We start from the raw sequence: 15562 nt of genomic DNA, 5'->3' as shown, positions 1-15562 counted from the left end.
GAACTGAAGGTGTTCACCATCTCACAGCATTTGGCCCTAAGTGAGCACACTGGTTCTCCAAGCTGGAGCTGACTGTAAATCACTGCATCCTAGAGAACACAGGGGTGAAAACGGTCATCCCAAGAATTCAGGGTCCCCAAAGCCTGAGGAGACCCTATGCTAACACTTCACTGGAATACTTTGTCACTCTACAACACTTTCCATCCAAGGACCACAGAGCACTTTAATGAATGAATTTGGCCCAGGAAAGGCCAATAGCACCTAAACAACATAGGGGAATGGGACATAGGCTCCTAAATGACTCAGGCGCTCTGGAAAATGTTACCCATCATCTCCATTTTAGAAACAGGGAAGCTGAAGACAGATTAAGTGACTCACCCAAGGTCACACAGGAAATGTGTGGTAGAGCCAGGAATAGGATCCAGGCCTCCTGACTGCCAGCCCTGTGCTTTAAATGCAAGACAATCCTTCCAGCCCACTGCCTGTGGCGAGGCCAGCGTGACACACAAACGCACAGGCACAAAGAGCATCAAGCGAATTTATCTTTACTTCACAGTCTCAGCAAAACAAAATCTGCATTCAGAACTTTTTTAAACATTTATATATTAATTCAACTTCAAAATAAATACTTTTTTTAAAATACCCATTTCTTTACATCACTGCAATTTCAACAGCAAGTCTAGAAAAGTCAGTGCACAGAGCAGCAATGTGAGCAGTCAGCTAGAAAGCTTTCAGGAGATCAAACTAAAAGGAAACAGGAGGTGGGCCTTGTTTTTCGTGCACGTTGCATGCAGTAAACTTCAGCAAGCTTCCTTAGCACATCTTTCAGCACACTTGCTTGGAAGAGCTGTGCACTGCTCTCCCAAAGGAAATCTACAAATCTGATTCATATGTAAGTCTGCAGGATTCTCCCACAGCTGGTTACTGATCAGTCCCACAGAGGTTCCAAGTACTGCAGTGACTGCTACTGAAATCAATATAAAAAAATGACATTATGGAACAAGCATGCTTGAATCCCTAATGGAGCTGAAAAGCCCATGTGAAAGCGCAAGATTAGTGTTATTTATAATTAAATTAATAGCTGGTCTGGGAACAGTGATGAAAAAAAGGAATGTTCTTAAGCTGTGCTACATTGCTTTCTCCTGGATAACCAGCACCGAAGGGCTAGTTCCAAAAATTCAATCCAACTGCAAGTGAACACATTGTTCTACATACTTCTGCTTGGAGTGCCATTGCTATAGCGGTGGGAGGTGATTTGCAACTGCAACTTTCATCACGGAGCTCAACTCAGCTTGAGAACGCCAAACAAGCCAGGACGTTCAGGAATCAAATCTGTTCTGAAGTGTTGGAGGAGGGCCTCCTGTCAGCGACTAGAGAGACGCTGGCTTGGTAACTCGGCACTCCAGAGACCAGGAATCTCAGCACTTGTGTTTCCTTCTGTTGAAGGAAATCTAGGACACGCAGCCCTCTCGGGGTCAGATTCTGATCTCCCTCCTGAAAAAATGAGCAGTAACGAATTTGATGACATTACAATGAAGTTAAAACCAACATGAGAGAAGAATCAGGCCCTCAGTCTTTCCAGGGTGCAACAAGACCTTCTTCAGTCTCACAAAGGGAATGAAATATAGAACAGAGTCATCAGTCTGCGAGTCTTTTCCACATGCTCCCGGTTATACTAGCAGAAGAGGATGCATCTGGGAACCATTTTGCAGGGGTGGGTGGAAGCATCAGGAAAGCAGAGTATGATGATGTTTCAGCTCCACCCCGTCAGGGGAAAAATGCTCTCCCATCCAAGTCAGAACGACAAACACAATTCCCAAATCCTTCCAGGGTGGAGTTTACACAACTATTGCCACACCCACCTCAACTGAACAGTCTAATCACAGCAGTAAGACGCGTCACTGGTCAGAAAGCGCAGCTTGCGTTATTGGAAAGAAAAAAAACCCAAGGTGCATTAATGACTAGAAAAGGAATGGCCAGGATTACTGATCTAAGACCCACATCTTACTGGGAAAGAGACAGCAGGACATTCTAATGCCCCAATAGACCCAAGGTATAGGTAGGTGCCACTACACAGCCTTGTAAGGAGAGTCAAACATTTCCTCAAAAGATCAAACTTGACTGCACCAAGATAGGACGCAACAGTGCACTTTGTGGGGGTACAGCAATATTTCAGGTGTCCCTGCTGAGGGAAGTTTCCTAAGCACTGAAGTGCAATAGGTATCAGTTTCCTTCTGAAGCCCAAAGCAGCCTCCGCAGCCTCCCCCATGCAATTATGGAGCAGATGAAAGCTAGATGAGATGCGCTAGGCTGAAGGGAATTCTTTAGAGTTAAGACAAGTCTTGTTTCAGTGTTAGGGATCTGTTAGCTTTAAAATTGGAACAGTCACCTCATTCAAAGGAGGACTATATTAAGTGTACTGGTGGAGAGGGGATGCAAGAGAAACTGTCACGGATATTCTAGCTATCACTGGGCACAGGGAAAGCAGGAATTTGACAGCAGGGAGTAACAAACCCTCAGGGTTGTAAGTGATAGTCCAGAACATTTTAAATCTCTTCCTTCACTCTGTGTGTGTGTGTGTGTGTGTCTCTATCTACCTGCCTCGAGGGAAGACTATGACTCCTTAAAGCTGTACACCCCACCCCAAGATTCAGCTAGATGGAAAATAAGGAAGCAATGCATCATAGAGAGGTTCCTTTTCAGCTTATTGGGTCTTCTTGTCCTCTGGTGGGAAGTAAGGAGGAGGGGGAGGCTGGTCCTAAAATAGAAGAGGGGAAAAATATGTAAGGAACATATATCCACAGCTAGGAAATCAATTAGTTCAAACAAACCCTGTTTCTCCAACAGGAACAATGGCTGTTAACACAATCAATATTGCTGCTTTTAACCCTCTACTATCTGTACATGATCACTATCCAGATTACGGACATTTAATCTAATTTCCTGTGACATTTACTATGCCCTCTAGAGTGACTCTGCCCCCCTTTCCACAGTCAACATACAGTTGTTTATTACATATAGAACAATGCGTGAAACTTACTGTGGGCATGTAGACATTATGAGGGTTGACTGGACTGTAATAAGCACTGGCAGCAGCTTCTGCAGCCTTCGCTTCAGCTATTGCAAGCAAACACAGGTTAAAGATTAGGTGACACTGCAGCCCAGCATGTTTCTGCTTACCAGGTATTAGGCCAACCCTCAGTTCTGTACCCACCTGCTCTACAAAGTGGCAACAACAACACAAAGCTACATAGTTAGTGGGACCCCTTCAAACGGCAGAGGGTGAGGAATCAAGTCACTATAGTATTGCCCGGTAAGAAACCAGGGAGATCAGCAGGTCCTGTGGGACTCAGCACTGAAGGAGCTATAATATCCTGCCACATCAGCTTGCAGTTGCCGTCGGGGTTTTGCTCTGTCTATGGAACAAATGCTAACAGCTGCTTTTGAAGACCAGCCGATCACAGGCAATGCTCCCCGAAGGCAATGATCCAAAGACTTTTTACAATAGAAAAATGAAGCTTTAATAGCAGCTGTGGGGAACTCACTCCTTAGGAAAGGCTAATCCACAAGAGCAGCCCGGATCGTGCGGCTGCCCCTGACTCTGAAGTCTTGCGTTCAGCCCCATGGACCCACCACCTTTTCCAAGTGCCAGTCCTGAGCTGAACAGCTATGGATTCAGACTCAAGAGGTGTGCTACACCTGCTCCTTCCCCCACCCCCAATTCCTTTGAAGACCAGAGATCCAGCCGTATTAAAAATCTCACTTATTTAGCATTTGCTTCATGTGATTTTAGTGTTTGTTCTGCATGATTGTAGCGATTTCACATGCAAGAACTTGAGAAAATGTCCCAAATCACTTTGAGAAACCTCATTTAAATGAAACAACAAGTCTGAGTTTTGTGACCAACTTCAGTCCCATTTCTATTATATGCCTCCCATCCAATTTCATCGATTAGGGAAGTATGGGGCAGGTCAGACGAAAGCTGGGCAGCTAAGATTAACACGGTTTGTCCTCTGGCTTTCTGATGGGATGCTGCAAACAATGGTAGAGCTGTGCCAAACAAATGCTGCTTAACTCTATGGATTTCTACCATGCTTCACTCATTGTTCCATTTCACTGAGTGACAGTCAGACTGATTCCTATTGACCTGCTGCCGCTGAAAGCCCTTCTTTATAAGAGCATTTCTATTCTGAAAAGCGTTCTGTTCTTACCGAGACCTTCTTACTCATCAAATCTACTCCTACATATATCAGAGTCAGATCTGCTGACTAATACAAACTTTTACACTGCTGTTTTGTTTTGTTTTTTTATTCCTGGTAGCCCTGCAGAATGATCATCACTACTGGAAAACAAGCTGGATTCTCTTCCGGCTCACACAGAAACAGAATTGATCCAACTGCAGAATATTTGTTGATGATGAACTTGTTGGAAAGACTCCAGGTTGGCTGTCAGACTGAACTGAGTTTGCAAGACTGGCAGTTAGGGAAAAACTATATTTTAACTTGTAAATGGAGCAGGTTGTTTCTGAAAGCACCAAGAGATGATGTACATGAAACCTTGATAATGCCAATTTTAAATAAAAAGAAGAACAGGAGGACTTGTGGCACCTTAGAGACTAACAAATTTATTAGAGCATAAGCTTTAGTCTCTAAGGTGCCACAAGTCCTCCTGTTCTTCTTTTTGCGGATACAGACTAACACGGCTGCTATTCTGAAACCAATTTTAAATGTTACTTTTCAAAGGAGAATCACATTTTAATGCTTTTGCTCATATTCATTATGCTCTATAGACAACTATTAGATGCATACTTCTACATGGCCATCGTAGAGAGAAGAGAAATGATACTGGAATGTAGTAGATCAACTCGTTCTCAGTGACTGATGTTACTAACATTGCAGAGGTCTGATCTAATCCACTGGACACACTTCTCACCTGCAGGAGTGGAAGGAAGGTCTGGGCCACTGACTGGAGGCTCCATGGGCCCAGGGTAAGGAGGTGGTGGAGGTTGCATGTAACCCATGGCTCCATCCATCATGGGGGGACCAGGGTAAAACTCTGCTTGGAAAGAAAGAAAATGAAAATATTGTAGGAACAGCTCCTTTGGGTCAGCCATGGACCATATACAGCCAAAACAAGTCTGAAAACTAAATACAATTAAATAAGCTCAGGTACTTAAATTGCATAAGGTGCTGAACCAAACCTGAAAACAAGCCAGACGTTACCTCCAAACATACATCCACCTTCCCCTCTTCCTTAACCTGCTTTTAAATTTGGTCACTGGAAAGATTTCCTTATTGAGTTCGCAGACTCACCAGGAGGTGGTGGTGGGTAGGGGTATCCTGGCGGAGGGGGACCGTACACCCCATTGGCTGCAGGTGGCGCAAAGGCGTAAGCTCCATTCGGCATGTAGGAATAACCATAGGCTCCATTGGGAGCTTCCCCTCTAGAGGCTATGAAAACAAAAGCAAGTTGATTCTACCAGATCCACAAGGACTGAATCAAGGTCAGGACAGATCCGACCTCTTCACAGCAGTAGATCAGACAAACTCGGAGACGAGTGCAATAGGCTAAGCAGATCTACAGCTGACCAGATGAGTAAAATTAATGATTTAAAAAAAAAAAAACAAGTGAAATCCAGTTACTGGCTGAAATTCAAAAATATTTTAATCCATCCTGCCATACCTTATTCTAAGAAGGACACATGCACCTTATGCTCGTAACAAGCCCACACAAAAGAGCCAGCTCCCCCTCTACCATTACCCGATTTAGCCTTGTTGTTAAAACTGAAACTTCAGTACCTTGAGATGCCGCTTGCAGCATACGCTGTCCAAACTCAATAGCGCCCCCAGCTGAAAAAGTCATTTTGAACGTTACAGATCCTTCCCAGCCACCTGCAGAGGAGAAAAATCAGTTGAAAGAGGAGAATCTTTTTCAATGTTATTTAGTCTCCCTGCTATGAGGCAATTGTTGTGGTCTATCTATATAGATCCCTCACATGCAACACTAAAATACTTTAGCTTTGTCCCAAATACCTTAAAAGCCTGCAGGTAAAAGGATAGGATCATCATAATTATGCTCTGATTAGAAAAATACACATTGGCCATGGGAGTTTCAGGTCAAGGGGTACCTGAAGTTGGAGCATCAATCAGAGGTTGCTGAAGTTGTGTGCCTATTGTCATAGTCTGTCAGTGGTTGGCAATGACACCAGCAGCATGAGATTTGCTCTGGCTCGGTACAGGATTAGAGCAAAAAATAGGGATTGTGTTATTCCAGTTCGCTAAAAAGCCTTTACAGCTAGTCAATCATTAGCTATAAATTAGACAGGGGTGTCGAGTACCCAATGAAGCAAAGAGCATAAATGGTATGAAAGATGTTCTAGGATAGGATAAAAAAATATGAGTGACATCCAAGGTTTCAGGCTTAAATAAACAAACAAGAGCAGCCCAAACGTCCCAGCTCCACACCAGAGATGAATCAGTGTCCGTGTCAGAACAGGAAAATTAAATTACTTTGTGAACTAAACCCAAGATGCTTGTGTGTGTTATAGCGACATTCCTATTAAAGGGGAACTCCTCTGGGAAAGGCTCACACAATTTTAGGCAAATCCTTTTGCCTTTTACATGGTTTTCAGAGTTTGTTCTCACTGTGTGCACCCCCCTCACAGGCTGATTTGTCCTATTTGATCCTGCACAGAAGCTATAATGCTGATTTCCAGAATCACAGACTGTGGTGTCCTAAGCACGGGATTATGACTTCAGTGCCAGAGTAAGCAAAAGAAATCGAGCTGGGGGTGAGAGAGAGGTTATCAAATTACAGGTTTCCAGTAACAGTGAAAGGAGGAACACAAGAAGTACTGGGTAAATACGTATTTGTACAAGTCTTTCCCCCCCTCTCTCCAGGTTCACTCGAGTATGTAAGTTCCCCTTTAAAACCAGCCTCCCCAATTTCAAGACTGCTTCTTCCCTTTCAAGCCTGAAATAGAACATGTAATGCCCATTTATTCAGTTCCTGTTAAAATAAAGTGACTTGAGATGGTTTTTACTACTAAGGCGTTTTGTGGCAATAACACAACCTTTCCTTGAGCTACACAAGAGATTTGTGATGGACAACTGTTTCTGGTTACTTGTCTGAAAGTGAACGTGGATTTAGGAAGAAGCAGAGAAGTTTAGCAAAGAATCATCTGGACAGGGATTGAACGGGTTTTCTCAACAGGCCATAGCTTATCGACATCCCTTAGAATTCTGTTGGCATGACCTTCTCTCTGTTATGAGCCACTTAAGGATGTTTCGTCAATGAGATCATTTGGCCAATTGAACTTTAACATTCAGAACAGAGAGCGGAAATTAGATCAGTTTCTGGAACAGACCAATTCATTGCAACTGGACAGGGAGAAAGGGAAGGGAGAGACATTTTTTGTTACAGTTTTTAAAGAAATACATTTTAATAGTATTGAATACTAAGCCATTTGGATAACACCCAGTTTAGCTCAATGACTAAACTTGATATTTCTCTGAATCTGATGCTATGTAACTACCCTAGCATTACTGTAACCAAAAATTACATACCTCCTGTCTCTGCTTTCACTGTCCCCTTGATATAATTTGCTCCAAAGACAGGCTGTTTAATCTCACAATCTTTTATCAAATAAAAGGGCATCATGAAAGACTGCATAGGATCCTTTCCCTTGGACACAAAGATAACCTGCAGGGGAAAGGAGCAAACTCACAGTAAGCGACATTTGAAACAAGCATGAAGCATAGAGACAATTTACTGTAAGAAAATGGAGCTCAATGTGCTGAAACTGCTTCCCACGCCTGGAGCTTTAAATCAGCCCTGCAGGTCACAAGATCTCCAGAACAGCCTGAGAGCTGAGGCAACAATGTGAAGTGCCTTCTAGAAGCATCCACTAGCTATGATCTCTCTCCTCCTGATTTCTAGTCAGCTTGCTGCTCTCCAGATGGTTACGATTATTAGTTTAACTGATGCATTAAGCATTTGCTTTTCAGCTCCTGAGGATCCTTGGCAGGCTACATAGCTGCTTGCAGGAACTAATCAGTATTTATGTCTTTTGACAAAGGATTTTCAATGCACTCATAATGCTGCTGAGGTCCAAAGATCATCCATTTTCAAAGGCTGCTAGATAACCATACTTTCAGGAACCAGGAAGGTTTCTCTGTCACTCTCTATTTAAAGTGTCTGATCCTATTATGAAAACTACTTACTCTAAATGGAGTCAAGAAGACACTTCCTTTCTTGGTCCCTTTGAAGGCATCTGGCATGTTTTCCATATCACTGAATGCAATTTCTATGTGGTCATAGGTCATCAAAATGCTACAAACAAGCAAAGGAAAGAAGAGGCCCATTATTAGGACTTGATCCAGTGTAGCAGTTTGTGTAAATTTGATGGCCTGTATCAGGGGTGGGCAAACTACGGCCCGGGGACCACATCCGGCCCTCCAGGTGTTTTAATCTGTCCCTCCGGGATCCGGGACTTATCCCACTCCGCGCAGCTCCCAGAAGTAGTGGCACGTTCCCACCTCCAACTTCTATGCGTAGGGGCAGCCAGGGGGCTCCACATACTGCCCCCGCAGCTCCCAGATTTAGCTATTTTGATTTAGAAACTACTAAGTTAAATCAGTGCAACTCCTAGAGTGGATGCAGTTATACATCCTTTATACAGGTATAACTGCATCCATGACAGCAGGGGGTTACCTGGATTAAACCATACTGGTGTGAGATCCCACTCCTAATTGAAGTAGTGAAATCGATGTGTAGAACAGGCCTCAGCAGAAAAATTGTACAAAAACTTGAGTATTGGACAGGCCCCAGAAGACAGGAGCCATGAAGAGTGAACTACCCTGCTGTGGCAGAACAGGGTGCTCTCTATGTTAATGAGGGACAACATTCACTAACAAAATAACAAAAACAGAAGGAAAGAGCAACTTTCTAAGGGCAGAAGATTGTTGAATGGCAGAGAGGGATACACAGATCTAATGGCCACTAGAGTCTGAGGTCTCACAGTTTGACCAGGTGGAAGGGCGGGGAGAGGAGGGGTGCCGCCTGGGGTCCATGCCATTGGCACTAGATGATCTACCCAGGAAAGAACATAGCTCCCAGCAGCACCAGCACAAGCAGACAGGCAAATCTGCCCAGCCAGAGCCAGCAGCACAGTACGATGGGAAGGAGCAGGCTCTGCAAGGCAAGGAGCGAGAGTAGAGCTGGGGCTCACCGGTGTCACCTCCATTCCTGGTGCTGCCAGAGGTCACCATGGCAGCCCGTGAGCTCCCAAAGGAGGGTGGCCACCTCTGCGGCACAAGGAACGGGGCAAGAGGGATGAGCCTGAGCCCCAATCCTGGGCAGCTGGCAGCGCGCACCGGGCAGCTATCTCGCGGGAAATGGCGGACAGGTGACACCCGTAGGGCCCGTGGCAGCGGGTTAGCGGGGGCCAGGCTGCCATTGGGGGGGGGGGGGCAATGGAGCTGCCAGGGGGAGGGGGGATGCCAGCAGTGGGGGGGGGGGGGCTGGTGAGCCACGCGGCGCTTGCTCCCAGGGTGGGGGCCCTGGTCTCACCCAGCCACGCAGGGGGGGGGGGGGAGGACCACGTGACCCAAACCCCACCCCCTTCGAGCTGCCCACTGGTAACGGCCCCCCAGGAAAAAAAGGGGGGGCTCTCACCTCTCGCTGTTATTGACAATCACGCCGCCGCCCTCCGAGTGGTTCCTGTTCAGCGCCATGGCCTCCGCGGCACACTCCCGGGCCTCCCGCTGCGGCCGGACACGGGCCAAGGGATGAGACACTGCGCCTGCGCACCGACAGAGCACTGGAGTGGGATGTGCGCGGAGACCGAATCGCCCAGCATGCAAAGCGGCACGGCACGAAGGCGGGAGCGTGGCATGCTGGGACGTTTAGTTCCCAGAGGTCCCTTAGAGATGGAGTGTTGCATGCTGGGATCTGTAGTTCCCATGAGCCTCTTAGCGGTAGAGTGTTGCATGCTGGGAGGTGTATACTCTCAGAGATGGGCTGTTGCATGTAGTCTCCATGGTCTGCTCTAAGGGACATGGAGCATGGCATGCTGGTCTGTAGCAGGTGGCATTAGGTCGGCCTTCTGCTTCCCCATCTGCATAGTGGGCCTGCTACATTCCCCAAGGCTGTCGATGGGGTGGGGCTGCATGGGGTCTTGCACTCATAGGGGGAAGGTGGTATGGGCCTGTCAGAGTGCCCTGTAGTTTGTAGGAGTCTTGTCCATCCAAATGAGCTGGGATCCCCTCCTCTGGCAGGCTTATGACCCCATATCTCACACCCACCGCTCATTGGCCCCAAAAACATCTCAGGTCATGGACCCACAAAAAGTCAACACATTGCTCCATCACATTACACAGAAGGACCCCACATGGAGGAGTCAGCGTCTTGTGATGCGCCGACATCACCCTGCAGACTGGTGCAAACAACTCGCTGGCCACAAACATCTCCATCATGACACCATGCTTGTCCCTTAAAATATTATTAAAGCTTATATATATAAGCTTGTATATATATATACACACACAGATTAAGAAAAGAGTATCTGTACATCTGGGTATAGTGCTTAGATTATCCACAAATACAAAGTTTGTTTTAAAAGTCATAAGATACATATCATACATAATCAGCAATAACCAAAATTTAGGTGAATAAATTTAACAATATACTTTAGAAATTAGCATCCAAATATTCAGGTTCATCTAATTAAATCAATGCCTGACCCTGGGTGTGCAGGACTCTGCAAGGCTGCACCAACACAACACTGAGATAGTCGAATTTGCATCACACTAGGAGCATTGCAGCTCGAAAAGTCCTGTAGGGGGCTATGGTCCTAGACTAGGGTGACCAGACAGCAAATGTGAAAAATCGGGACAGGGGATGGGGGATAATAGGAGCCTGTATAAGAAAAAGACCCCAAAATCGGGACTGTCCCTATAAAATCAGGACATCTGGTCACCCTATCCTAGACTAAATAAATTGTTACTACTTTTACTAAAAACAAGTGTCACCAACGAAGAAGGAACTGGGAGGAAAGAAAACAGCCAATGAACAACTCAGAAATAGTATTAAATATAAAGGAGAAGTTAGTTGCTTGGTAGGGTTGGATTCAATCTGTTTTGTGGGTCTTGCTCTTTTGCTTGCTGCTCTCCCCAGCAACAAGTAAGTTCCTCCACTCAGAGCAGTGGAGGAACAAATAGAATTGCTGGAGCATAACATATTTTTTAAATGAACAAGAAATTAATTTCCAAATTCCTCTTTCAGATGCTCAGCCTCAGTGTGCTTGAGAGACTGTTTTGTGGAACTAAGGAGCAGAGGACTGGTTAGAGCTGGGCAGGGCCGGCTCCAGGCGCCAGACGAGAAAGCACATGCCTGGGGCAGCACATTGTAAGAGGCGGCATTCTGGCCAATTTTGGGGCGGTCAGCCGAGCGCTGCAGGGGCATGAACTAGCGATCCTCGCCGCTCACCGTGCTGCCGGGCTCCCCGGGACTCACCACTCCCTGCCGCCTGCACCAGCCTCCGCCTCCCACGCCGCTCTGAGCCCGGCCGAGCCGCCTTTAAAGGAGCGGCTGAGCCAGCACCTCCTGCAGCCCCCGGGGGCTCTCCTGCCCGGCCGGGAGAGGCACCCCAAGGCCAGAGGGCTGCCCATGGGCGGAGGGAGCGGGCGGGTGCCGCCCTTCACCCCCCTGCAAGCCGCCTTGACCGCCCTCCACGTGCTCCCTGCGGCTGCTGGAGTTTTTTTTTGCTTCGGCAGTCTGGCCGCCTTTTTTTTTTTTTTCTTTCCTAGGACAGCAAAAAAGCTAAAGCCGGCCCTGGAGCTGGGTATATTATATACCACAAATTCTCCAAAGGATGAATTTGGGAACAAGAGGCAAATTGTTAGCTTTTAAACCAGGGGTAGGCAACCTATGGCACGTGGGCCGAAGGGGGCACGCGAGCTGATTTTCAGTGGCACTCACATTGCCCAGGTCCTGGCCACCGGTCTGGGGGGCTCTGCATTTTAATTTAATTTTAAGTGAAGCTTCTTAAACATTTAAAAAATCTTATGTACTTTACATATAACAATAGTTTAGTTATATATTATAGATTTATAGAAAGAGACCTTCTAAAAACGTTAAAATGTATTACTGGCACGCGAAACCTTAAATTAGAGTGAATAAATGAAGACTTGGCACACCACTTGTGAAAGGTTGCCGACCCGTTTTAAACCATCACTAGCCTCAACAGAGAACTGAGCTAAAAAGGCAGGTCAGATTTTCTCTCTTCTATTAAACCCCATTGGGTCTATATTTTTCTATACTATAGTAGTAGGTATAATCCAAAGATTTATTCTCATCTTTTTGGGGACAGTTCTTAAAAGTGTTTGGAAACATAAATATCTTCTCCTAACATTTGCTTCTGACCAGATTTGGAGCTGCCTTGAACTGGCAAGAAATGGTTCACTTGGACACAGAACTCTTCCTTGCTTAAAATGATTTGCGGTGTTGCTTGTGCCCTGCTGAGCAGCTGCACTTCACGGGTGAGCGTTTACGCTTTGGCACGATGTGAGTTACAAGTTATTTTTGAACCAATGTATTTTGCTGTGGTTCACGCCATGGTTTTTCTAAGGAAATTTCCTAGCTGGCTCAGTAGTGGCAAAAACACTCATATTTTCTGGGCTCACATCCAGTTTACAATCCCATAAGTGAGAACTGTTTGTACATCACAGTGCAAAACCACCAGTGATATTTGGTGTTGTTGGCAGGATCTACCAGAGAGCAGCGCAGGGCTGAGATAAAATGGAGACAGAGCTATTTCTGATTCCTAGTTGGTGCCTGGATCAGAATTCAGATTACTGGTGGAGCAGGCTGAGAAAGCTCCTGTTTGCACTATGGATAAAATGGTGGTCAGTCCCTATTGCTGCAAGATGATTGCTGATAACCATCATCACTTGGAAACAAATCTCCATTGTCTTATCCAGCATTAAAAAAACATTGAACAATCAATGACAAGATGGCCAGATAATTCAGTCGTTTTGTTTTGTAAGGAAAGACAATCCAGTATGATGTTTGTACTGTTTAATGGTAGTTAACATTCTTTAATAGCATTATATTATTGTTACAGTTTCCTCACACACTTTAATACAGTAATTGTATACCTAAAAAAATCCTAAGTAAAAAGATGATCACTATGTGAGGCGAAAATTGCTCAAGAAAAAACAGACACTCGAAATTGCACAATGCTGTTTAAACAGCGGCTTATTGGATTTATCCTGTTGCTTATGGAAAAGCAGAGGATAGATCCAGGGTTGGTTCAGTGTGAATTTCCTGATCATTCCAGTTTACACCCCATGCATGTTAGGAACATAGGGATTTCAATCCAGGCCAGTGCTCCATCTAATTCAGTACCCTGTTTCCAAATACTATCAGATGCACCAGAGGAATCTCGAAGAGGGAAGTTATTGAATAAACTGCTGACATAACTTTCTTCCTATCCCTGATAGTTAGAGTTTGGTTTGTGCCCTGAAGCATGAGAGTTTATCTTACTTCCGAATGGACTGAAAGAACAGGCAGGGGATATTCATCTTAAAATGAAGCAAATTGTATAGCTGTGATAAAGTGAATCAGCTCAACTGTTGCCTTTTATTAAAGCTACTTTCACAAGTTATTACAGGCAAATGTGGAAGATCATTTATAGCAGGTTCTCTGTAAAAATCCTGTTGTTTCATTTAATGGACATACAATTACTTCTGGGGCCTAGTGGATAGGGTTAGGGTTAGGGCAGGGCACTGGTTTCATGGTTGACCTTGGAACTCATCCTCTCCAACCTGCCAGAGACTGGCAAGAATAGGCCAAGTTCAGGCATGGAGGTAAGCAGGTATACCAGCTATAACAGAAGTTGCAACTGCTTATCACAGGGCTGAGAAGGGCCCATGTCAATAGCTTCCTGCCATGCACTGCATTTCTGCACTACCCTTGTGACTGCTTATGGAGTGGTTCTGAAGTCTTATCTCAGTGTTTTCTTCCATCCATAGGGAGGATAATATAATAATGCTTCCCTTTTTTATAGCACCTTTCAACAGTGGTTCTCAAAGCCCTTTCTAAAGCCGGGTATTAGTATCCCCATTTCACAGACTGGGAAAAAGAGGCTTGGAATGGTTAAGTAATTCATCCAGTGTCAAACAGCAAGTCAGTGGAAGAACTAGGAACAGAATCCAATTCTCCCAACTCATAATTCCCTGCTCTAACTGCTAGACATCATTGCCTCCTGAGTACTGCCGCTGCCTTCACTGCTGAAGCCCAGGATGGGGGAAAAGTTATGCAGATACACAGGGGAAAGACAAAAGTTTAGGATCAGCCTAATTGATTAATCTCCTGAATGTGTATCACAGACAGGACGTGTGACATACACCTTTGCTATGGGCAACTGGGAGAATGGGGAATGCCCACCTTTGCATAACGAACCCTCTGCCAAAGACACATTCATTCTAATAAGGAATTAAGTCATCTTCTTTGATACACAAATGGAACCAGGGGCCCACTCCTGCAGCCGACACTCAGGCAAAACTCCCGTTGAAGCTGATGGGAGCTTTGCTCGAGTAACACAGTCAGAATTTGGCCCATGAGAGAAAGCTACATTAGCCGATAAAGACTTAAGCAAGTGTCCTAGAGCCCTTACCGCACATATTAAGCAGAAGTACAGAGATTAATATCTTATTTTTCCCTCTCACTACATTATGGATAGCTTCTCTGTTGTGAAGGTTGAATCTAGCTTTTTTGCTTATATAGCCATTTCCAATCCTAATCACCTCTAGCTTCGCCAAAACTAAAGCAATCCACATGAAACGGCACAGATATTGTCTCACGCCACATTAGAGATTTTATGCAAAGTCAGACACAGAAAAGACAGAGTGTTTCAGAAATAAGAGTTAAAAACATAAGAAGTGAACACTGGTCCCCATTGAAATCAATCGCAAAATACCCATAGACTTAAACAGGGTCAAGATTTCATCCAAGGTGTTTACACTTCTTGAAGAATTTGCTAATCTTTTTTTTTAATAGCTCATAATATTTCAAAAATCACCATATAATAATAATTCCTAGCTCTTATCTATCTATCTATATCTAGCACTTTTCATCAGTAGATCTCAAAAGTATTTTACAAAGGAGGTAAGGATCATTATGCCCATTTTACAGAATGGGAAGCTGCAGCACAGACCTGGGAAGTGACTTGCCCAATGTCATCCAGCAGGCTTCTGGTAGAGTTGGGAACAGAACCCAGATCTCCTGAAGCTGGTGGCCTTCAGAGGACTGGAGCCTTTGACTATTTTCAGAAGGCGAGTGGGTGCATTTCACCAGGCCTCCATGTTGGGAGATGTACCTGTAATTTTAACTGTGAATTTCCTGGCCTTTGGACTGCTTTTTTAATTACAGCATTTTATTAAGGTTTTTTTCCATGAATATATTTCTATGTATTTACAGCCTTAACTCCATCTTAGCCAAATTCATCCCTACTGGAAGTGGGTTACATCAGTGGTGAATTTGACCCAATTATTTTCTCTTT

The 15562-nt window shown here is 44.9% G+C and overlaps 1 protein-coding gene across 2 annotated transcripts; it reads right to left on the bottom strand.

The window, feature by feature from the left end:
• Positions 1 to 529: 529 nt before the first annotated feature.
• On the bottom strand, positions 530 to 9931 carry WBP2 (WW domain binding protein 2). 2 transcript variants are annotated; one of them, XM_065562747.1, is made up of 8 exons: positions 9676 to 9931; positions 8223 to 8331; positions 7566 to 7701; positions 5799 to 5891; positions 5313 to 5450; positions 4933 to 5055; positions 3041 to 3117; positions 530 to 2758 (listed from the first exon to the last, which is right to left on the bottom strand). In XM_065562747.1, the coding sequence occupies exons 1-8, from the start codon at positions 9732 to 9734 to the stop codon at positions 2705 to 2707; spliced, it is 789 nt and encodes a 262-aa protein (XP_065418819.1). In that variant the 5' UTR covers positions 9735 to 9931; the 3' UTR covers positions 530 to 2704. The 2 variants fall into 2 exon arrangements, with proteins under 2 accessions (XP_065418819.1, XP_065418820.1); XM_065562748.1 differs by lacking the exon at positions 5313 to 5450 and having other exon boundaries at positions 9676 to 9885.
• Between the last annotated feature and the right edge of the window lie 5631 nt (positions 9932 to 15562).

The sequence above is a fragment of the Chrysemys picta genome, chromosome 12, assembly GCF_011386835.1.
Source record: "Chrysemys picta bellii isolate R12L10 chromosome 12, ASM1138683v2, whole genome shotgun sequence".
Lineage (NCBI taxonomy): Eukaryota > Metazoa > Chordata > Testudines > Emydidae > Chrysemys > Chrysemys picta.
The sequence above is the reverse complement of the archived record's forward strand: the minus strand, read 5'-3'. Positions and strand labels throughout refer to the sequence as shown.

What these genes read in the sequence shown, in the direction of transcription:
- WBP2 (XM_065562747.1), bottom strand. Translation starts at nt 9,734, where the DNA reads ATGGCGCTGAACAGGAACCACTCGGAGGGCGGCGGCGTGATTGTCAAT. An exon ending in ATTGTCAATAACAGCGAGAG is followed by an intron (nt 8,332 to 9,675) that starts GTGAGAGCCCCC and finishes GCTTGTTTGTAG; the next exon opens with CATTTTGATGACCTATGACC. An exon ending in ATAATGTCTACATGCCCACA is followed by an intron (nt 2,759 to 3,040) that starts GTAAGTTTCACG and finishes CTTCTATTTTAG; the next exon opens with GACCAGCCTCCCCCTCCTCC.